The following is a 24,491-nucleotide window of genomic DNA, read 5'->3' as shown; positions in this document are numbered from 1 at the left end:
GCTTTTTCAGTGCTTCACATTGCCGCCTGAAAGCCTAATTGTTTGGAACTGTTTTGCAGACATGTCACATATTATTTGTTCCTCAGTCTGCAGCGCACTGATCAGATTTTTGAATTTGTAGGATTATTCAAGATCTTTTAAATTCAAAATGATTTGGTCATTGAAATATTTTCTACTAGCTTGTTGCTCTTTAGGGAAACATTTCTGTTTATTCATTTATTCTTTTGACATAAAAGCTATAAATGTTTTTTGTTGTTGTTGCCATGCCCTAGTAAGAAAAGTGTAGTGACTGATACTGTTGTGGATTTTTTCAGCTGTGACGGTAGGGGTCTGTCCCTGGGGTCTGTCCAGCAGCATGATGAGTCAGCACTAAAAGACAGATTTGAAGTGACTTCAGGTGAAGCTGAGTCAGGCTGAGAAGCTCCCAGAGCCCTCAAATATGTCCTTCTGTCTTTCTAAAGGTTACAGTCCTGTTGTATTATCCCCCAACACCACCTCTCCCTTTGCACTCTCTATTTATCTTTTTACTGTGTCCTACTCAATATCTCTCTCTCCCCTCCCCACCCTCCCCCACTCATAAATGATTGTCCTTTTTATTCAGCTCTATTTTCCTTTGTATGCGCACACTATCCCTCCTCTGCCTCATATTATTCATCCTGTCATTATTGCAATTCTCTTTTCTGCCCTTTCTTAAATCTCCTTTTCCCTCCTGTTCCTCCTCTGCTGTAGTAGCAGATGCCACAGTCCTGTACTTCTCCACAGGCTCCCATGACACCTAGTTCCTGTCAGCCTGCAGCTTTAGCCTCAGTGCAGTGACTCAGCATTTACATAGTGCCCCCAAACAACCTCCTACTGCCAGTTCTGCTAGGGACAATTTAATTTAACATAGTTTCAAAACAGAGCATGGTACTGATGTGCTGAACAGGGAGTTTAAAACTATGGTTAATTTCCAACTCTTGACCCTAGTTGGGCCTTTGGATAAACTGTGATTAATTGTGTTGTGGACCTGCAGGATGACCAGGTGAATGATGGGTTTCCATCACCTTGTGTCATTAAAATACAAGCTATAAATTGCCAGTAATGTTTTGGCTTTTTGACACTGAAAAAATTATAATAGAGAATATAATTGGGAAAAAAAACAAAATACTCTTTTAAGAATTGGGGGTCAAATATTTCTAAAAAGGAATTCTCCAAATGTATGTGTTTTGTATTTGTCTGGATGTATTCCTGTGCTTCCCTACTCTTCATGCCAGTGAACTCTATGCCCATCTGTTCTCAAAGTCTCCGTCTTATCTCATTCATTGTACCATTTCTACCTCACTGTCCATCTGTTATTTGGATCCTTAAGGCATACTGCAGTAATTAATGTATACTAGTGTGTGTGCGTGCGTGTGTGTGTGTATGTGAGTACATGCTGGTTTCTCTGTTTGTGTGTTTGGTGTGTCTGGCAGTACTGCACCAGAATCTCTTCAATATTTTTTGAGGGTAATCACCATGGAACCTTTTCCCCTCTGGATTTGCTTGCTTTGCTTATGATAAATAGGTCATGTTCATAATATTCAGTTAATTAGTTTCTTGCATTTTTCTAGTTGATTTTCATAAGCACAATCAAAAGATATCAAAATGTATGTTTCTTGAGGAACTTGGATTAACAGAAGTGAGAACACACACAAACACAAACGAGTAAGGTCATGTTTAAACAGAGGGTCAAATTAAGTTAGCCATATATTTCAGAGAGTGACCACGCAAAAAGACTACAAGAGTGTTTTCTAGGGTCAGAATCTGGAGTTTATGACCTACAGATAAAAGTTGTTCTCCTTGAAACACGGCTGTTTGCCCCAAGGTGTCACAACACAAACACACATACAGTGTTTTAGGATAAACTTGAACGTGAATGGTGCGGATTATACTTTGCCAGTAAATGACAAATAAAATTGAGAAAATATTAGAATATTGTTTAAATATCTTTAATGTAATAGATATTATACACTCTGTAAATTGTCATAACAAGTCAAAAAAAGTTTTTTCTGACTAGGTATAGGTAGACAATATAGCACAATATCTGGGTTACTTTTGGTCATTTGTGGTCTGAAGCATCTGTTGGTGCTTCTATTAGACTCACAGGAATGTCACCTTTTAAACCTGGATGAGACTTTTTAGCCATGGGCACTTAGCCTGCCTCTGACCTCAGTCGGCGCCTTTGTTTCAAGTATCTCATATAAGGCTGTTTACCCCCTCCCTCTCCATTTGTATTTGTCTGTGATGGTTGAAGTGGTAAGCAACATGCTTAGGCTATCCCCCTTAAACAGATCCCCCTTTTCCAGAGTGGAACTGTGGAACAGACTTCCGGGAAAGACCGAGGGTCAAGGGTCTTGTTTTTTGTGAGATGATAAATGAGCTTGTTCACCAACATGTTTCTTTAACTCCTGTGGGACAGAGGGGTCTTAACCTAAACTGTTGTTGTGTAGAATCCAGCAACAATGACCCACATACTGGACCAAGTTATTTATTTTTTATTTTTTTAAATATTATTTGGGGCTTTTTATGCCTTCACAGTATTTTACAGATAGGACAGTGTATAGAGTCAGAAACAGGGTGGAGAGAGACTAGAGAGCGACATGTGGGAAAGGAGCCTGGAAGCGAACCAGAGGACTTAGGCTACTGGCTCCCCCCTGTACCAAGTGCTCAAGTTGAACTTCATGTTAACTTGCAGGTTATAGGGCAAGGCCAGTGTCCTGAAAGCTTGTCTGGCTAAACTGTTGACTGAGTCATTAGGGGTATGGGTCCACTAAAAGCTGTTTTTGTACTGGTACAACCTCAATTTCAGAGCGCTTCCCAGTTGCACTATATGTTACTGAAGTTGTCTTCAGCCCTTTCTGTTTCCCTTACTAATAACTGTTTAGATGGTTTTAAACTGCTCTATGCTTAATATTTGATTTTATTCAAGGACATTTTACAACAAAAAACATATACAAATTGAAGAATCTTTTCCTGGCATCAGCAGCACATCTAAACCTGGAAATGTGACCCTCTTCCATTGTTACTGATGAAATTGATATTAGAAACCTTCTAGGTTTTGATTGGCTGGTGAGTTAGAAGGGACCCAAAGTGTCTCAAAAGTTTAACTATTTTCAACTGAAAGCTCTGTGAGCTGAATTAAAACAAACAGGGCATAGGGGGTTGTTTTGCTTACCGTAGGACACTGGGTGCTGAACACACAGAATTGTTAAATATGTATAAAAAAATAAGCATCATGAATGGACACAGGCTGTTGATTAAAGTTGTTTTTCTAACAGAGAAATTTTATCAAACATTCATAAATTATAACAGTAAACAAGTAGTTGTGTTTTTCCATTAGAATTTGACCTGCACCTCAATTTTATTTCCTCATATGTTAGCTATGGCTGTTTCAAATGGATTAAGCCCTTAAATAAAATCGTGGTTTCACAATACAAACAAAGCGGACATATTGAACCAAAGAAACAACAACCATGGCAAAAATGACAGAAAGAGGGTGACTTAGAGTTTTTTTTTCATGAATATGAATAAAGTATCCAGACATACAGTATCCTGTTTTAAGCTGTAGAAGTGATGTGAATCAACACTGGAAGTAGTATCAGAGTTTTGATAAGCATTAGCAAAGTGCTTTCCTTCTGTTTTAGTAATGCAGTGTCTCACTGGTTTGTATTTTATTTTCTGTAAATCATAGAAAACTTTCCAAGTAAGACCAGTATTGAACCAGAACTTGACAGGAATGCCTGAGGAATAACAAGAACAAGATGAGTAATAGCGGGATAGATAGAAATGGTAGTTTACATGATGAGCAGTCAAAAACAAAAAAGATGAACACATTCAGAACAAAAAGGCTTGAGTGGATGGTAAATGTTTTACTGACCAATATAAATCTTGGAACAGATTTTAGTTTGGTCATATGCAGCTCCATAGTCTATTAGGCTTTGGTATGCAGACATTCACTCACTAAGCTGGAGAAATGAGAGGGCTGGTCTGAATGTCCATCACTAGAGCAAAGAACTTTTGTCTTCATTCAACTGTTTAGCTAGCAAGAATAAGAAAAACTAAATACAACATCAACTTGTGGATTTTAAATGAAAGGCCCCAAAGTCTGTTTAGATTATTCATCACTTTAGTTCTGGCAGCTGTAATTACATGTTAGAAAGAAGAGGCTGTTTTAGATCCTGTGTTGTCTTTTCACTTAGTCTCCCATCAACCCCATTTTCATCACTCATTCTTTTTCTTCTGTCCTCTTATCTTCCCTTTCTCTCTCCTTCCCTGTGTTGGAAGTATTATATTTGTAATAACACCATCCTCAACCCTACCCTGTTATTTTCTAAGGGTCACTTATTCTATAGTGCCCACATACCCCAGCTTTCCTGTTCTTATTGGACCTCTGCCCACTGGGACTGAACCCCCGACCTTGCATAGGGCCTTAAGGCAGGCTCTGAATAATAGGGTGTGGTAGGGTCAAAACTCACAGGTCAGTTAGGATCAGGGGCAAACAGGACCCCTCCCCTCCATTATGCCCTACTTCTTTGTCGAGTCAAATCTTTGTGTCTTCTCTCTTATCCCCACGTCTCTCTATCCATCTTTAGCCACTATTCTCTGTTCTCCAGAGATTCTAAACATTCATTTAAAAAGTGACTTTAATATATCAGTCCTTTAGTTGATTTTGCACTTGACTGTGGAGACTGGTGACACCAGCTCAAAGAGTTTTCTTGTCTGGATTGTGAGAGTAGTTGCTGATGAAATTCTCTCCAATCTTCCCATGATAAACCCTTGATGGCTGTGTTGTTAAAAATAAAGACATGGGCTGATTGTACTGATTGTAGCATTGTTAACAGGTATCCACGGTGTAGATTTAAGATAAATGATAAATCTAACTTTATGAGACTTTTTAAATCCAATGACAGTAGCCCTTTACACTTCTGCTAATGCAGTAGTTTTTATCATTCATTTCTTTAGGCTCTCTTAGCTGTCTGCTTTCTGTGTGCATAAAACAAAAATCAGTTTTATGTTCATGTTTTTTTGGTTCTTCGTATGACAAAGAACTGTATGATTGTATAAAAGTCACAGGCGGCCCCCCCACACACACATACACACACACACACACACACACACACACACAACTTAAAACGCACGATGGGGCTGAAATTCCACCCAACTTCAATTTAATTAACTTTTTGGAATTCTGAATCGATTTTAAATATTACAAGAGAAGAATTTCGTTTTTACATTAATTGATTTTTTTTGCCCTCTTCTAGTTATGAAGACCCCGTCTTTACGATCACCTTCTTGATTATTATGAATTTTGAACACTGCTCAACTCTAAATTCAATTTTAAACTTCTGTCTTTGACGCTGTAATTACTGCCCTTCTTGAGAGTGCTTGCAGCGGTGAGTCATCATGCTTGGTCTAGGTGTCTCAACATGATATGGGGACTTGCCTGTTGTTTCTTTTGTCTTTCTGGGTGTAAGGTCAGACTCAGACTGCTGGAGGATCAGGACCTTCATTCCTAACGTTGATTCTAAGATGTTCTTTTAGACCTGTCAGATCAAATTCTCTAACCTTGTTCATTCTCTATTGTATCTCCCTGGTGGATTTAGAAGAGTGCTTTAAACTACATACAGTTACACTGATCAAATGACTAACTGTTTACACTTCCAGTCTGCTTCTCATAGTGCCCTCATAATTCTTGTAAAGCTAAGTGTGACGTGTATTTATCGAATTTCAAGACAAAAGTGAATCTTTACACTTATTTGAAGCCACATTCAGCTGACAAGTTGAGATAAACAGGCGGCTGGTTCCTTCTCCAGCTCCTGCAGTCACATGTCAAAGTGTGTTGGTCAAGACACTGAACCCCAAAGATGCTCCTAATGCTGTATCAACTGCGTGTGAATGTGTATGAATGGGATCAAGTAAACGTTGCTTGCCCCATTGGCAGATATTTTTACTCATTACAAGCAATGCAGAGCTCACATTTTGCTTTTCTCTCTAGTCATCTGAATTTTCTTCTAATTTAAAAATGTGAATAGGAAGTGCTCTCCCAGGAAATGATTTAAATCAATGTATTGTTTGTACATTCATCAGTAGTGTTAGCGCTAGCCTCCTGGCTAACATCAGCTAAAAAAAATGCTCATATCATTTCAAGAAAAAAGAGGTTTCTTTATATTTAAACAGGCAACATTTTACTCAAGCTAAAATTAATAGTTGCTTTAAGAGATAATGGTGAGTATTTAGGTGTCAAATTAAATTAGGTTTTGTTGCTTAAAATTAGGATGGACTGTGTCTTTGCTAACCATGGCCCCCCCATGAGATTGTGCCCCAGAAAGCTTTCCCCTTTATCCCCCCTAAAGGGCAGCCTTGTGTCCATCAGGGGCTTTTGTTCTGTCATTATATCCTGTAGTGCAACATGTGCCTCACTGCTCCATAACTCAATTTCTTCAGTGTGTCAAAGCATGTATCACCTCCCTTCTCATTTGGGATGAGCTGTTTGCTAATGCCTCCAGACTGCTTTGAAATGAGGACATGCTATTGCTAACATGTTCCTCTCATTACTGCGACCCTTTTTGCTCCTTACTTTGAACGACTAGGTTTCTTTTCTTCTTCTTTTTTGTTGGACTTTCACTCATATTCAAAGGTCCTGGGTCCTGTCACTGGAAGTCCTCCGCAGAAGGGCAATTTAGTTAACCATCTACCAAATGGACAGATAATCAAATTGTACCAAACTTTCTCTGAGAGAGAGATGATGACATCATTCACAGGTGTCCCATTTATGTTACAAAACACATTTAGTCCAAATGCATCCGTCTGCCAAAACAGTTTCCGTCTACTTTTTCCCCCTTCATTGATGATCTGTACTTCAAAGATGCCATTAAGCACTGTCAGTGAACTCCCAGGCCAAGGGATGTGCTGAGCCTAGCCTTACATTAGAGCTTATTCAATCCCAGCTACAGGTGTGCTGCCCTGCCAACTCCCAGAGGACAGCAGATGCTTCTTACACACCAAAACACAACCTTCAAAAGACTGTGTGTCATCAGCATTAATTCCTGAACACTGAGGAATCAGCAGAGTACTCTGTCATCTGAAACTGACTTTGAGAGAGGGGGAGAGAGAGAGAGAGAGAGAGCAGTAAAACACACTGTCATTCATACCTTCTCATTATATCCCTGAGTCATAGAGAAACCCCGGAGCTGATCTCACCAACTGACATTCTTAACTGCTCTGTTTTTATTTAACAGCTCTCACTTCCCACATCACTGTGTGTGTGTTATGTCATATGTTTTCATGAATATGTTTGTTTGTTTGTGAAGATGATGCACATGAGTATGCTTGCTGTGTGTTTCTTGTAACAAACCTTGAGGCCAACGGTTATACCTATAATTATAACTCGACTGCGGAAACAAACTCGACCCTGACTCTCTCTACGATTGACTGCACTGTGGGATGAACGCATTGTGTTCAAGTTGTTTGTGGGCGAGGGAGTCAATGTTATACCATTTGAATAAGGTGACCTGTTTGCAGTTGACCAATCATCGCTGTTTGAATAGAACTTAAACAGCCTTATTGCAGTAATAACTTTAACCAAAGTCACTGGTGTTTATCCTCTGCTGATCATAACTGTCTTTAGATGTTCGTTCGTTTGCCAACTGCAATTTGTTAAAGTTAATTTCCACCACAGTTGTTGATCAAATGATTTGCTGACTAGAATTGCAATTTCTAGCTAACAGTGTCTTTTTTAATTTTGACTCGCATTTTGACGTGGTAAAATACTTTGGCAGCAGGTCAACTGTCCCGTTAAGACTGTATGAGAGTAGGGTGTGTGTGAGAAGGTTGTGCGTTTGTTTGTGTTTTTCCCCATATTATAGTATTACTAGGGCTGGGACATGTGCTTTAGTCCCAATTAAATCTTATTGTGAGTGCTGATTCGATTAGTATTTGGACGCAAATGAGGTGACGCCTGCATGCTTGTTCAGGCAGACAGCTCAAGCTGCACTGATTTCTGGCCTCTCCCTCTGCTCTTTCATTACCGCTCTGACCTCCACCAGTACTGCTCTCTGCTCATCCCCACCATCACCTCAGCATCCACCTGTAGGCTCCTACTGGGGGTTTAAGATATCATCCCATCACTCCTCAAATATCTGCATGTAAAATAAAACTGCCATGAGTGATGAGGTTGGAGCCTAGATGCCAAACAAAATATGTTCTGCAGGTTGCAATAATTTTTTCAAACGCATGCAAACTGAGTTGTCTGACTGAACAAGAATTTTCGATTATTGTGATTCCCCCCCCCCCCCGTTTTAATTTTTTTTGTGCGCGATGGCTGATGTTTTGAAGTCTTTCCTTTCAAAACTAAAAATTGATTACATAAAGTCATAAGCAAAATAGCTCGCTCAAGGAGGAGGGACAGTTAAATGAATCTGAACTCATATAGACATGACAACAACGCTCCACTGGTCATCTTATTTCAGTTACGAACAAATTGCTAACTTCCCCATTTAGTAATATTTCCTCATCAATTAGCTAGTTCAGCCAGAGAGACTGATGGGGGATAACAATCATTTAAAACTTTATTATTGACCTGAAAGACTCTGGGCTTTGAGGGAAACAAGGCATGCATTGTCTGCAATTTTTCTATTTCAGCTTCTTTCAGACCATGTCAGCTGTTTTTCTGTAAATGACGTCATGGATATTGATCTCAGAAAAAAAAAAACTACATTTACATTAGTGAAGTAATTTTTCCTATAAATTTAACGGGAGTTTATTCTACCAAATTCCAAAGACCAGTTGGGACATAATCACTAATACTTTTTTATTCTTTTTGATTAAAAGTATAATTGTTACTGGTAGCTATTAAGGGCATGCAGAATCCAAAGTTAATTCATTTGGGGAAGTTGCTGTGATGCGATATAATTTTCTGTCTTATGAAAACTGTTTTAACAACTTGTATAGTTTCAGCAATGATTTCACTAACAAGATACTTAAATAGAGCATTTAAACTCTAAGTGTGTTGGAAAATGCAGACAAACACTCAGAACTCATGAAAAAAAACATGTGGCAATGGAACCAGGATAGAACAAGTAGCAAAAACAATAACACAAAAAGTCAGTCAGACCTCTTAGTCATTGGAAATTCTGCAGGTGAGATCATCAGTGTTATAGCTTTCAAAGTGTGTTTTGGACGTTTCTGCTCCATGATAACTTATTTATAACTGAATTACAACATCTTAATTCAATACTGAATGTCTCGTTTTTTAGATTATGTTAGAGAGAAGAACAAAGTTGCTAAATAGAGGTCTGACTTTGGACATAAACAAATCTGAACATCTTCACAGACCTCCAAAACTTGACTTTATATCCACTTATTTTTAAAGAGCCATATGATCTTATCTTGTTTGTCTTTGGGTGGCTAACAGGAGACATGCTGTGACACGTCTCTGTTTTGAAGTTGGCATTTTGCTGTAGAAGGGAACCTCTTTTTAACGGATGTCTGACAGTGATTGAGATAGATATGAGCAAGGGAAGGAAGAGGGAGATAGATGAGTCAGAGTGAGTGGGGTTGGGGTGTCTGGGAAATTGAGTTGTTTTAACTTCAAAGAAAACCCTACTCAGGACTGTAGAAATCCTGCATCAGTCAGGAAACATTGCACTTTATCAATAGTTCTTTCTGTTCGGATGAAGCCTTATCCCTGAAGCTAATGTCAAAGCACTGATATGGGTCGTAACAAATTAGAGGTCAACATGACCCCTGCCCTCCCACATAAGAAACACACAAACCCAAACCCCCACACATAGCTCAACTTCTTTCCGGCCCAGCGAGTTTGAAAAAACATTAAACGTCTGTGCCAAACATATGTCTTAACTTGATCATTGCCTCAAAAAAAAGTGTATTATCAACTGCAATTCAAAAACTAGCTGGCAACTTTATAGTGCTGCAACTTTTATCACGAATCTCAATCTGTATTAAACATACTGAAACTGCATTGTGTAAAGTAGGCTAAAGCGTCAATCAATAATCGTCTCAATTGAACTAGACTAAAAAGCATCTTGTGAAGATTTAAACTGTTTTCCAAGTGTCTTCAGATTAACTTCAGTTATTGATGTTTTAGGCAGCAGAACAATCCTAGAAAGCAAAAACTACACTAAGGGCACACTGACAGTAGCCCAGTAGGCCCGTATCGTGCTGAAGCACGATTGTCTCCCCTCCCCCATCCCTTACAGGCCTGCACTCACATTGCTCTAGGCGCAAACAGGCCTGAGCGTGGTTACCTCATAAATAAAAATCGCACAAAAAGTAAGGACATTTGTGTTTTGTAGATTATTTCTTTGTAACAATGCTTCTTCGCAATACATCTAGTATCGTTGGAAAGCCTGTTCATTTCCCTTTTAAACAGTGCCACATTTGTAAGGAACATACATTGTGGGATGAGCAGCAGAGCTGAGTTTGTGGGTTGCGCCCATGAAAAACTTGCCAAATCTTCTCTGCCAAACAGCTTATTCTGCTGTTGATTGTTTGGTTCTGTTTAGTGGATTGGATGAGTGAAATCTGAAGAAACAAGACATATTGGCAACCTAACAATTTATTCATTTAACGGGGGCGGCGGCTGGCTTGTTAAATAAACCAGTTCACAATTATATTCCGACCTGTTTTTATTTAATTTTTCATTTATTTATAAAATTGCTGCGTGCACAAGAGAGAGAGGGGAAGAGAGAGCATGCAACAGAGTGCTGATGCGCACAAGGACCTCACGGCTCCCATTAAAAAATAAAAACTTTCCTCTCGACTCCTGCTGAGGGATAAGAAGAAAAAGCAGAATCACATTAGCAGAGACAGAAAGAGATAGAGGGAGCGATAAGGTCCACTGTCCCTCTTGTATATGTGACACTGTTGCGAAATGCTTTGTGCAGCGACATGCGCATGTTACCACGTTTAAATAAACAACAACTAATTAACATTCAAACGGTTGGCGATTTTAGAACGTCAAGTGTTTTTTTTTTTTTAAACGTTTAGCGTCTAAACGATTAGAAGTCTCACCTCTTCTGTCTACGGTTACTAAGTGCTAAGTGCTGAAGGTGTTAGGAAACAGTCTTTTTGGGGTGTCGTCTTCTTGGGACGCCCACTTCACGGCCTGTCCCTGACATCCCCCATTATATGGAACTTGGCCTTCAGTTTGGAGATGGAACTAGGGCTCACTCCAAATAATGCCACTTGGCTGTGTGGAACACCAGCTTGAAGTAGCCCTATGGCACGGGCCTTATCCAGATCAGTCAAACGTGGCATTCTTGGAGCAGAAACCAACTGACCACTGTAGCAGGGCCCATGCTTACAGGAGCTGCCAATCAGGCACCTGACTGTCAGCACATGGGGTATCAGAAGCTCAAAACAAGAGTCAGAATAAGCTGTTTGGCATTAGCAGAGAAGATTTGACAAGTTTTTTATGGACACAACCCGCAAACTCCGCTCTGCTGCTTATCCCACAAATGCATGTTCCTTACAAATGTGGCACCATTTACAAGGAAAATAAACAGGCTTTCCAACAGGATACGATTTATTGCCAAGAAGCATTGTTACAACAAATAAATAATCTACCAAACACAAATTTCCTTACTTTTTGTGCGATTTTTCTATTCTAGTCCTGTGGTTCTGCCAGAGTGCACTGGAACTACGATTTGGGACTTTTTTCTCCAAGTAAGAAAATATAATATTTGCAGTTTGTACCATCCGGTTGAAATCCATATACTTTTTTGAGTACTTCAAGATCCAATCATCATTTAAGTGTATATCATGCAGAGAGATATTAAAAGAAAAAAAACACAATGGTCAGTTATGATTTGAACATTTAAGGTTGTTTGATTGATACATGACATCAACTTGCATGTAAGAAAACTCTCCCATCTTGCAACTGATAGATTGATAATATGTTATTGTCCTCGTTACCCGTGCTTGTACATGAGCAAGTGTACGTTGCCGAAGTACACCTCTTCCACCTCTTCCAACTCTGCCACTTCCAAGGAAGTTAACCATACCACAGTACAGAACAGAGCACTTACATTAGTTAAATAAACTGGACTTTGGGGGTCAAACGTGCTTGGTCATGGTATGGATTGCCTAGTGTGAGTGTGCCCTGAAGGTTGAGCAAAAAAGTACATTCTATAAGTAGGTGTAACACTCAAAATAATCCCCCATTCTTTCAACCCCTTTTGTGTGTTATTGATATGATGTTTTTAAAGGTATTTCTTTTAACTGCCTGTATTTGTGGCTTGTTTGTTTCATTGCTTTTAATTCTGGTTTCTAACTCAAAAGATTCATTGGTTAATCTAGCCTATCTATGTTTATTTCTTGTTGGTCCCTTTTTCAGAAAATAGTGAAAATCAAAAAGTAACACACCCATCCCAAGTCAGCGGAGGAGGAAATGAAAATGTATCAACACCTCCACAAGAGGGAAAGGCGACTGAGAAAGGTGAGTGGGTGCATCTGATATGATTTCTTGGGATTATGGTAGTACAATAATAATGTGTTCAGAATTACCACAGCAGTATAATTTAGACTGAATGAGGAATGGTCCAAGCTCATACATAAAATAAGATGAAAGTTGAACTACATTATCTTTAGTACAGTAGGCACAATATAATAGGTAAAAGCCTGAATTATGACTTCTTAAATCACAAAGAAGTCACATCAAAGTCCTTGGTAATTATTTGTTTTGTGCAGTATGGATTGGATGCATGTCAGGAAATGAATTGTATTTTAACACCCACAATGCTGTGCGAGATGAAATGTAAAACGTCACTTCACGTGCGCCACCAAATCAAAACAAACAAGGACAAAAAAAAAAAAACAGGATGGATGCAGCCTTTCAATTATTAAGTTGTTGAATTGTTTACATGCAATGTGAAGTTTTTTATTATTTACTGAGCCATCGTGTAGATCACATCTGAGTTGGAGTGTCAATAACATGAGGCAGGGTAATGACGCCACTTCCACACTGAATGAATCAGGCGAAGTAAGAACAGATATCGGCCTGCTGTGCTCGCCTACTGAACAGTAGTACTGTACCTAACAGTATACAGCACAGATAGAAGGGACTGTCAGATTGTGTTGGCACTTTGCAATCTGGAAGCACCCTCTATGTCTTTTGGGTCTCTAACTAACTAACCTGCATTTTTTTTGTGCACTTGAGTTGAAACATTGTCTGCCTTGCCTTGCCACGATCGAGTCAGTCCTTACATTTGTTAAAAAAGCAGATTATTCTGTTAGTCCAACTAACTACTGTCAACATATTTAACATATATAAGTCAAAGTCAGTCTAACACACCTAGATAATGCGGTTAGGAGTCGAATGACTTTTGCATGTTTACACGTCAATCAGTCCAAAACTGTCTCAGTCTCTTTGTTATATTATTGACAGGGACAGGACATCATTCCATCAGGAGCAAAGGACTTGTTGGGTAACATACACATCCTAAATAAATTGATGCATTGGGTAATCGATTCAACATTGCCAATGCTGCTGTGGTATCATAGCACGCCTGTTTTGATGTAGCTTTAGCATTAGCATTAAACGCAAGAGATGATCCTAACCCTTAATCATGAGCTTTGTGATACATTGCACTGCAATATAAAGTATAGTATATATAGGCATTGGTTCATTATGTAGACTTCAATTAAACATACCCATTCAATATGATAAAAAAACAGAAAAGAATATGTGAATGAATGTTAAAGGTTTCAGCAACCTACTATACAAAAGATGTGAATGTACTGAATGTTTCTCTTTCATTTCAACACGGAAATTTGAAAAACAAGAAAGGGAAGTAACAGAAAGATATGAAGGAATTATTCAGAAAGCAATGGTGGAATGATGACATAACAAATAAGTAAATGTACTCATTGATTAAAGCTTGTAATATTTAAGTAGCACACAGCAAGGGTTTTTAGTTGTTGTCTGTGATTGAGTGCAGAAATGCACATAGCTATGAGTGGGTTTATGTTCACAGCTTGCCTAAATAGGCAGAATGTGCCCCCTGAGTAAATATGGTGAGCCACTGATAACACGCATTTGTGTGTAACAAGGACACATTCACACACCAAAACTCACAAACACACACAAAAACCGCTTAGTTGAGTCCTGTAATGGAATGATAACTTGATTTGTTTCCCCAATCTGCACTGCTTAAAATATTATCACAGAGTTTGTAACTGAGTGGAGCAAAGGCCTGTGTTTGTTTCCAAAAAGGAGTCATATTTTCATTTTACACCATCTTGAATGGCATTTTCCTATATTTACATACAGTATATGGCCTTTTCACACCAGAAGAAAGGGTTTTTTCTTACGGTCGAGAACCAGAGATAAAGACTAATGCCATTGTTTTTTTTTTACTGCAGACTCAGTTACTGGGGTCAAAAAGGTGCTGAATCGTGTGATACGTCTGGCACAGCGGTACCTGTTAGACCCAATGGGTAGACAGGGGCTTGAAGAGAAGGGTTCTCAAACACAAGCCAAGCCCAGACAGCGCAGTCCAGCACCCAGGCGTGGGCTTAGGACACGAACCTCCACTTCGTTTACACATGCTCAGGTAAAGCTTTTTAAAAAGTAGCAGTAATCATTGCATGCAACTTATTAACATTTTCCCTGCTGCTCATTTAACTCTGATTTTTGGACAGAAAGTCTTGATAGCATCACCATTTCTCTTAAGTAACTTATGTGACTGAGAAACTTTTAGTCCTCTATTTTTGAAAATTGAGGGGGGCTCTCCTTCTTTATGATAACAATGAGGATTTAGTTTTGACTCGTGAATGCATCCTCAACTATATTCAGTTTAAATGAAACAGTAAAAAAATAACAGTGGTGGATGAATGCCATTTATCAGTTATTTATTTTTTTATAATGTTACAAAATAAAACTTTAACTGTTAATGGTTTGGTTTTAAAGTTAGAATGAAATTAAAATAAAATATTAAAAATTAAAATAAATTGAAAGCACTAATTAACTGTTTTCAGTGTATGAGTATTTGTTTTGTCATGCATCAGGAATCAAGGTAAACTGAGAGCCAGCTTTTTAAAAGTCTCATTCAAAGGTTCAAGAGTCCGATGACCAGTTTCAACAGCTTCATTTAGAAGCCAAATTATTCTGCTATGACTCGACTTTAAGCATGGCTAGCTGAGTTTTCATCTGATGAAAAACACTTTTGACACAACAGAGGTAATCCTTTCACTTGTGGTGGATATCTAGGCCAAGTGTTTTATCTTTTAGTAAGTGTATATCCATAGAGGTTGAGTCAGTCCATGCTGATAAAAAAGGGTTCCCCTTTCCCTTTAAAGGCTTTATGTGATTTTTTGATCCAACAGATGTCGCCCTTGAGCACCAGCATGAAACCAAAACAACTTGCGCTGCATTGTTGTGTTAGCATGCTAATGCTAGTGATCTTTATGATGCTTGTATCTTCACACTGCATGTAAATTTACCTGAAATGAGCGTGATCTAGAAACACAGTTAAGCAGTGAGTACAGTATGTTATTCTTCTTTTCTCTAGTCCCTCAATTAAACAACTTTTATACACGAGGGGAGGAGTCAGCCGGCCATCCCGGCGATGTAAACAAAGTGAAGATAGGACTCTGAAAACTCTGAAAACATCACAGACAGTGGGACTCGGGTGTTACACCCATTGTAGACAGTCATGACTCACAGAGTTATTTTCAGAGGATATACTTGATTTCTATTATATTTAAGTGTGAAAAATCACATGTAAAGCCTTTAAAAACTACATTTTCTGGCTTCCAATTCCTAATCCCCCCCCTAAAATCAAAGTTCAAAGCTGAGAGTAGGCTTCTCATTTTATTTAGACCCAAAAGATATAATATCTTTTTAATGAGTAAGCATCTATAAAATGATAACCTTGGCTGTAACTTGGCCAACGAATTCGCCAAACCACAGGAAACTCCACTCTTTACCTTTGCATTTATTTTGTTTAGTGTGTAGAGAACCTTGTGTTCGCGGCGTGCATACATTATATTCCTTTTACATATGCTGCAGCCCAAGAGAGACCAAAAGTAAGAATATGTCAATAATAATTAAAAACCCAGAGTTAAACTGTGAAAAAATCTAATATCTCTTGGTTAAATTGTCAGATGTTGGTAATAGTAGGAGAATAGTAAGAGAGTGACTCACATGAAAGTGTTTAGGACCATTGATCAGTCACAGTTAACATTTGCTGTACATGACAATGTTTAAACAGTGAATCAAAAATATAACATGGAAGTCCCTGTGAGTCCACACTTCTAGATCAAAACTCTGGACTGTTCATAAAGACTTCTCTTATATCACATCACTAATAGGGTTTCATTATAATTGTATGATACCAACATGCAAACAACATTCTGTTTGTGCATTGAAAATGACCTCGGTTGCTTTGGAAATAGGAATGAAATTGTTTACAACACGAGGTACAATAAGCATATTATGTTTCTTAATGATGACTGGCATATAAGAGATCGTTAATGGCATTAAGTCGAGGGTCTTTGCAGATAGCATCAAAGCAAACTAATCAATGTTTGTTTTTGCATTTTCTCAACACAATCTCTGATACAATTTTTAAATAGGAGTATTAGAATTTGCAGTTGCTCTCTCTTTCTTCAGTGAGGAAGAGAGTTGCCATCTGTCTCATTTATATACACCTTAAGATACTGTTCATTCTAAATGAATAGAATAGGTTGTTAGGATATTTCCTAGGGGGGTGGGCTTCTTGGGATAGGAGTGCATCTCTTTGTATCTCGTCACAGTGTCTCATGCCAGCCCTGTTTACTGACCTCTGGCTGTGGTTTAAATCCAAATGTGTTTTCCTTTTTCATTCTCTGTTCCCTTGTGTCATGCTCTTCAAGTCTTTCTAGCTCTCATCATAAGCTGCATTGTATCTCTGATTTCTTTGCCCACATACAGTTTCTATCTCTATGCTTCTCTTTTTTTCAGCCATGCTAGCTGCATGGCCCGAGGGATGGCTATGTGGGTTAGCTTCCTCTAGCACCGTCATCAGGTCAACATTTAAACTGTAGAAAACTCAGTTTATTGGTCATACACCTTCAAGAGTTATGACATTCCCCCCAACCTATGCTCGTTAGTAAAGGTTAGCCTGCTGACACACTGAGGTGCAAATCATGTTTAACTTTAATGTGCTAGTAATGTCATTGTTAGCATGTCAGCATACCCTTAGCATTAAACTCAATGAATGTAGTTTTTAAGTTATTAAGCCTCTGACAGACACTACCTCAGCTGTACATTTTGGAGATGCAAAAACAAACATTCTCATTGTCTTGGAAATACCAGTGTGTTCTTACATGTTTCCTGAAGGATCAAGTGTCCACATGAATTAGAACCAAAGCTTTCTTTCAAAGTAAACATTGGAAATCTTGTGTTGAAATACAAACAAAGGATAAGTTCATCTTTAACAAAATAAAGTTGCCTTCACATGCCCCCTTTTTTTTAATCGTTAATGATTAGTCATGTTTTTATTCTCCATGTGAACTCATGTACACTTAACTTTTTTATTTATTTGTTCATTAAAAATGACCCAACTCTGTTTTTCATGCACTTCCTTAAACCCTTTGTGAACTGTTAGGCTGGCTGTCAATAAGTCTATGTAGACCACTTCAGTTGTTCTGGGTAAACTTTCCTCACACAAATGACCCAGACCTCAGGTCATTTCCAGAGATGTTTCACCAGGGTTTTTATTTCCAAGGATTTGAACTGATCTGGAGGTAAATCCTTCTCCTACTTTGCTCTGTGGACTTTAAATAATTTACAAATATTTTCCAAATCATTCTAAATCTAAGTGATCTATTTGGAAATATAAGGTGGCGTGTCAAGTAAATGTAGAGTAAATGAGAAATGCAATTGCCTTATTAGGACTTAATTCAGTCCTCTCCAGACTTCCTCCTCCTGACACTTCTCCTGTGTGCTGAATGCCTTTCCTGTCTGTTTTGTTTTCAATCAATCAATCTTTATTTGTATAGTGCAAATTCACAACAAATGTTATCTGAATACACAAAGTGCAGGTAAAAGACCTTACTCATTATTGTTTAATATTACCAAAGAGCTGGTAAAATACCTTACTCACTATTGTTTAATATTACCAAAGAGCTGGTAAAATACCTTACTCACTATTGTTTAATATTACCAAAGAGCAGGTAAAAGACCTCACTCATTGCTATGTTAAAACGACCCAACGTAAATCCATCATGAGCGCAGCAGTTTTATTTGTATTTGCACTGGAACTGGTGTCTTGGCTGGGTCTACATAGAAAAATGCTGTACCTTAGAGATGTTTGATTTAAAGATGTTCAAATCCTTTTAGTTATCTTTTTGTGCTATCTTACTTCCTAACACAATGACTACAAGCACTTTAGTCTGGAAACTGATTTAAACACTTTCTTTTAGAGGTACCTTTTAAATGCTATTTAACCCACTTTGGGGGCAGGAGTGAAGAAAGAGCAAATACATACCTCTTCATTATGATGGAGGACCTGGTTATCTGTTTTATGGTCGGATGGATCACCTTCCTCTTACCTCTTTTTACAGATTAGATCCAGGAGGCGAAGCCAGCAGAGAGGCAGAGCACAGCAGCCTGCAGTGCAGGGAAGCGGTGGTGATCTCACTGGGGCATCTGTCAATGTGACTGATACAGCTGGTAATGGTAAAGCTGACAGGTGAGGACAAAGGTTAAACAAGGCATACAAAACTTCACATGCCTGAACTCATGCCTATCAGCTCTTTCCTCAACTGTTTGTTTTTCTCATTTGACTGTGTAGTAGGATACTGTTTGTGCACACAAATGGCCATCTGTGGACCTCTTAGTGTAAATTCTAACAAGTTTCTGCAAGAAGTGTATTTTTCCCTCATGCTTTGTATATAGCATAAAGATGAAGGGCCCAATAGCGTAACAACCTTTGCATTATATTGCAGTGACAGTCGACCAACAGTAAATCTTTCTGAAGCTCATCATATCTCTAAGACCAAGACACTTTCTGTGTGATAAATCACCAAGTGGACTCTTTGTCTTTGTCCGACTGTGTAGTTGCTCAGTGTAGCATGCAGAGTGCACAAAGGGGGAAAGGTGAAACTAGGTGATGGGTTCATGCAAGTGAGCCAAAACAAAGTGAATTGCTGTAAATAGAAGTATTAAAAGGATTTCAATAAGCTATCAAGCTGATGACTTTTACAACAAGAGGAAACAAAATACTACCTGGGTTCAGAGCTGCTTCAAACTGTTGGACAAGCTTTGCCTTAACTTTTGAAATCCCGTCAGTAATCTGAAGGCAGCAACAGATATGTTTAATTATTAGGGCTATTTCGGGCGGCTGTGGCTCAGTTGGTAGAGTCGTCGCCTCTCAACCGGAAGGTCAAGGGTTCAATCCCCAGCTGGGCAACATGTCCTTTGTGTCCTTGGGCAAGACACTTAACCCCGAATGGGATTAGTTACTTCTGATGGATGATACTACATAGCAGTCTTTACCATCAGTGTGTGAATGTGTAGGTGTGACCAGCGGTGTAAAAACACTTTGAGTAGTCGGAAGACTATATAAGTTCAAGTCCATTTACCATTTGCCATTACGGGTAGGACAAAGTATCGGAATGGCAATATCCTTGTCATGCATTGTGTAATACAATAATCAAATCACTAGTGCCAAATATCAATATTTAAATAATTAAAAATATGGCGTCCAACACAGACTTGGACACAGCTGCCAATTTCACTCACAGAAGCAGAAGAAAGTGGGACCATAAGATAGCCCTGAAAAGAACTTAAAGCAACAATATGAAACTTTCCATCTTCAAATAGTAGTTTGTAAGTCGATCTTACAGTATAACAACTTTCAACCGGCAGAGTAGCGTCCCTCCCATGTCCACAGATCGCCCTAGTCGCCTTATAGCACTATCATACGTTTTGGCAGAAGGCCGCCATTCTTTCCCAAGACGTGCATACATCTTTAAAACAAATAACTTGCTAAGAAGGGGCACCAACACATATTACCAACAAAGATTTCCAAGACATGAACTTAGCAGTGTGCATCTCTGTGAGAGGTTTCTTTCAGATCATCTGTACCTGTGTATAATACAAAACTATGTGATGTGCTCCAACTGATGTTTTTTTTTATTAGGCCAGTTCCTGAAATACACTGCTTTTACATGTATGTATACATCCTTAGCTATTAAATGAGAGCTGCATGCTGTTCTCCATGTATGACATCACCATCTTTTGTGGATCTCTTTCAGTTAAATATTCATAATTACAAGTTGTATTTTACCTCCATGTTTTCACATTTGGTAAATCTGTAGTTAAACCAGCAAGCCATACAGCAGAACTTTACATTTCACAACAGTCCTCTAATCCTCTCATTGTAATGTTGTTTCTCCCTCTGACAGAGACACTACTCCAAACAAAAGGCTGTCACTCCTGTGTTAGTACTGTGTGCGTGTTTGCACGCTCTGTCTTCAATGTGTTTGCATGCATGTGTAAGTGCTAGTGCTTTAAGCATACTTGTAATTCCTCACAAATACAGTCTTTGTGCTCAGTGCTTTAGGTTGTTATCACCAGACTGTGGGTCAGAAGGGGTCCTTAGAGGTCACCATGAGCATTATTGTTATTGGGTGACAAATTAGTAGAGGAGGACGTAACTGTAAAATGCTTCCTGCAAGGCCTTGAGAACAGAGCACACCTGAGAGATAAAAACTCAAATCAACAGGATGGACAGGACAGGAAGAGACATACAACAAGGAAGAGAACAAGTTTGATTAAGTCCCACTGCTCAGGGTTAACACACCATACATTTAGAATATATTTTTGCATTTGAAGCAATAGTCAAGGACAGTTCCTGTGAGAGCAAAATCCCCTTCTTACTGTATCTGTTCTGATACATTCTCTCATCAATCAATTCATGATTTATTAAATCCTAAAATGTATTTTGATGCACATTTTGGACATACAGCATTGTTCAAGCATTGAATAAAAGAAAAGGAACTATCATCAATTAAAAGTTTTTATCCCTGCAACAGTGAAGGGGACATGTTTTGTAATTTTCCAGACTGATTTGAAAGGTTCATGATCTTATTGACAACTTTAATGACTCCTTCACTGTTTAAAAAAAATTGTTTTTCAAGATAGATTTTTTTTCTCTGTTTTAAAGAGTAGATAATAGAATTATCCATGTGTTACATTTATCTTAGGAGGCTACAACAGACAAGTAACTTGCTAAGACTGTGTTCATGACTTAGTCATAGATGTAGATTTTTTTAGGGTTTATTTTTGGGCTTTTAGTGCCTTTAATGGAGAGACAGGACAGTGGATAGAGTCAGAAATCAGGGAGATAGAGAGTGGGGAATGATATGCGGGAAAGGAGCCACAAGTGGGATTTGAACCTGGGCCGCCCGCTTGGAGGAGCAAGGCCTCCATACATGGGGTGCGCACATTAACCACTGTGCCACCAGCGCCCCAGCCTGCACCATTTTTTAAACATTTATTTTCCTAAGTTTGTCACTGCAGTGACGCAAAATGCCATTTTGTTATCATTTTTTTTGTAAGTCTTGTCTTGTGGATCAACAGATGACTAAAGGCATTGCTCTGCTGAAAGAGGAACATTTGAGAGCATTGTTTGCTCTTTATTTCTTAGTATTCAGACAAACATACAGAAACATAGAGCAGGTATAGAATAGTTACTCTGGTCAAAGAAGTCATATGACACTGGTCCTTACCTTGGCAGATCTCATGCTTATAAACTTATAACCCTTGGTTCTGTCATACATTACTTTTTTAAATGTAGCGTTTCTGGTAGACCAAAAATATAATTTTGTGTGGCTGGACTAGCAAGAATTATTTTTTTAACTACTTTAGAATTAAATCAATATTTTAAAGACTTTTCTAATTGTCTTTGACTAAGATGCTTTTCACTTGTACTGTATAAATACTTGCCTGTCTTTGCCTGATGTTCATAGATCTAAGCTGGACTTTAGAGTTTACTACCTGAAGAACAATGTAATCTGCTGAGGACTTGTTGTATCACACTTTTCTTAGTTTGGAAGGGTCAAAGTTCAGGGGTTGGTTCCCTTACCTATAGCCTTAAAAGTCACAATGCTTGAATACCACGGTAGCTTGACATTATACCATGACCGTGTTACATATCTCTTGCTATACTGCATTGTCTTGGCATCTTGACCTTCTTTATGTCTTTGTCTGGAGAAATCCTGTGAGAATGGTTGTCTGACATGTTGAATTTGTTAAGAAACTGGTAGAAGCACAGGAAGTTAGCGACAGGAGAATATTCATACAGAAGTTACAAGGCACTGCTTTCTTTCTTGGTAATTGCACTGTATTCTGCTTCCTCATGCCTGCATCAGCAGCTTTATATGTTCACTTTGATTTTGTGTTATTTAATCATCTGGTTGGCCATCTCGCCAACAATTTACTGGCACATGAACATGAAGTGCTCATTAATGTTGAAACCTTAAAAATTTTCATACTGATTAATTAACAACTATTTGGAGAGCAAGTACTTCCTTAACCCTATAATATTTTATTCTAGAACCTTCAAGAGGGCAGGCACAGGTCCGGTTGGAAAGGTGGCCAATTTCCACGGCAAACACAGCCAAGTGCAGCCCACCAGAGTGAAGTCACTCCGTGTCCTCCGATACAACAAGAATCATCCGAGCCAAACACTGACTTCCTCCTCTACCCTCACCTCTTCCTCCACATTTCCTCCTTCTCCCTCTTTCCTGGCTTCAAGTATGTCATCTTCCAGCACAAGTCAAAGTGAGGATCAGCCAAAGCAGCAGGACACATCCAGGACAGCTCTCCTCAAGTAAGAACAACACGAGAATCTCATTTGTCTAATAGTTTATAAAGTCACTCTTTTTTAAATGTGCCCCCAAATCGCACATCGCACTTTCAGAAGTCTTAAGAAATGCAAGTTGAGCATAAAACCTGCCAATGCTGCATTCTCTAAATGTGTGGATTTTAGCTCTGATTAGTATTATTTATTCCTTTTACTGGTTAAGTAATAAAGGTTTGAGTGTAAAAGCACCTCAAAAAGATTCCTGTCAGCCCATATCCCTGTGACTTTTATTTGACCTCCCCATGTCAGGTTTTACTGACAGCTTAGCTAGTTTTTAGAGACACTGTTAAGCTGTCATCTTGATGAATGGAGAGCTCTAAACTGAATAATCTCAACACTCACAGTATGCTTGATGAAAGAAGTTTAAGATTCTTTGAGAAAGAAATCCCTTCAAAAAGTAACTTAACTATGATTTTTTTTTTTACTCTATGCAAGTTTGTATTTTGTTTTTGTCGTTTCACTCAGAGATTTTTAATTCTTTAAAGAATGAAGATACCAAGTGTATAGTGGCCCTCCACTGAAATAGCTAACGGTTTGCTTTAGGTTATTTGAAAATCAAAAATCTATTAAACTTTTTGTTGTTGTTAATTTTTTCATCAGAAAACAAGGACAGTGTAGAGAACTATCACCACACCTCAAACAAAAACATTCATTTTATTCCGTTGCTAAATTGAGAAGCAATCTGTGGTTCTGATCAGATTTATGTTTATGATTTATTTCTATCCACAAAAGGTCATAGATTCAGCCCTGATATTTGTTGTTGTGTCGTACTTTTTCATTCTGAAAGGTTCATGCTGACAAATGTCTTAATTTAACCACAAGAGCAGCACCATCCAGAAAAACCACAGCCCGCTTCCTGCATGATTTTTACATCAATTAGTTTTGTGACAGGCCGTGGTGTTAAAATCAATATTAACAGATCACACTGATGAGTTTATTGTAATGTCTAATGGCTTTATGATAGTAGTGTGTGTGTGTGTGTGTGTGTTGACGTGGAGACAAAAGAGCAAACTGACTCTCCTCTATGTTCCATTGCATTTTACAGCAGGGCAGGGTGGGGACACCACAGCACATAAATAGACCTGCAGTTTCCTGTTTAGTAGGTTATCCACCTTTTATGCAATAAGTCCCTCCCAAGAATGTCACAGAACTTAAACTAGACACATATCTGCTATTGAAATAAGAACTTTCTTTTATGTATGCATGCATTCCTGATGACAATTTGAAGTGGAGTTGTTTGTGGTTAAATGTGTGTGTAGTTCCATGTGCGTGTGAAAACAAGGAAAAACATCTGACCTGCACAGGAAGATGAGCTAAGCTGTTTTGTCTTTCCTACCTTAGTGATGGACACTATCTGTCTGCCAGAGGCCCAGACACACCCAGTCTGAAATTACTTTTCCAATTTCTGGAGGTCAGATAAAGGAACAGAACTAAAAGAGAGACAATGACAGATAAAGTGCTACATACAGGGGAAGGGATGGAGTCTTTATGGCATGGGTCCACTGCAATATTGCAGAAAACATGCAGATAAACACTGTATGCTAGTGTGGCATTTTAACTATTTATATAATATCATGTGAAACTTGTGGTACAACCATA

At 38.5% G+C, this 24,491-nt stretch overlaps 1 protein-coding gene across 1 annotated transcript in view; it reads left to right on the top strand.

The window, feature by feature from the left end:
• Positions 1–24,491, top strand: part of si:ch211-266k8.4 (rab GTPase-activating protein 1) — a 56,572-nt gene that overhangs the window by 20,279 nt on the left and 11,802 nt on the right. The window contains exons 11-14 of the mRNA XM_065957022.1: positions 12,374–12,475; positions 14,401–14,591; positions 18,586–18,713; positions 22,584–22,859. Coding sequence (XP_065813094.1) covers positions 12,374–12,475; positions 14,401–14,591; positions 18,586–18,713; positions 22,584–22,859 — 697 coding nt within the window. The remainder of the gene's footprint in view (positions 1–12,373; positions 12,476–14,400; positions 14,592–18,585; positions 18,714–22,583; positions 22,860–24,491) is intronic.

Source organism: Labrus bergylta, chromosome 7 (genome assembly GCF_963930695.1).
Source record: "Labrus bergylta chromosome 7, fLabBer1.1, whole genome shotgun sequence".
Lineage (NCBI taxonomy): Eukaryota > Metazoa > Chordata > Actinopteri > Labriformes > Labridae > Labrus > Labrus bergylta.
This window is presented reverse-complemented; position numbering and strand designations above follow the sequence as displayed.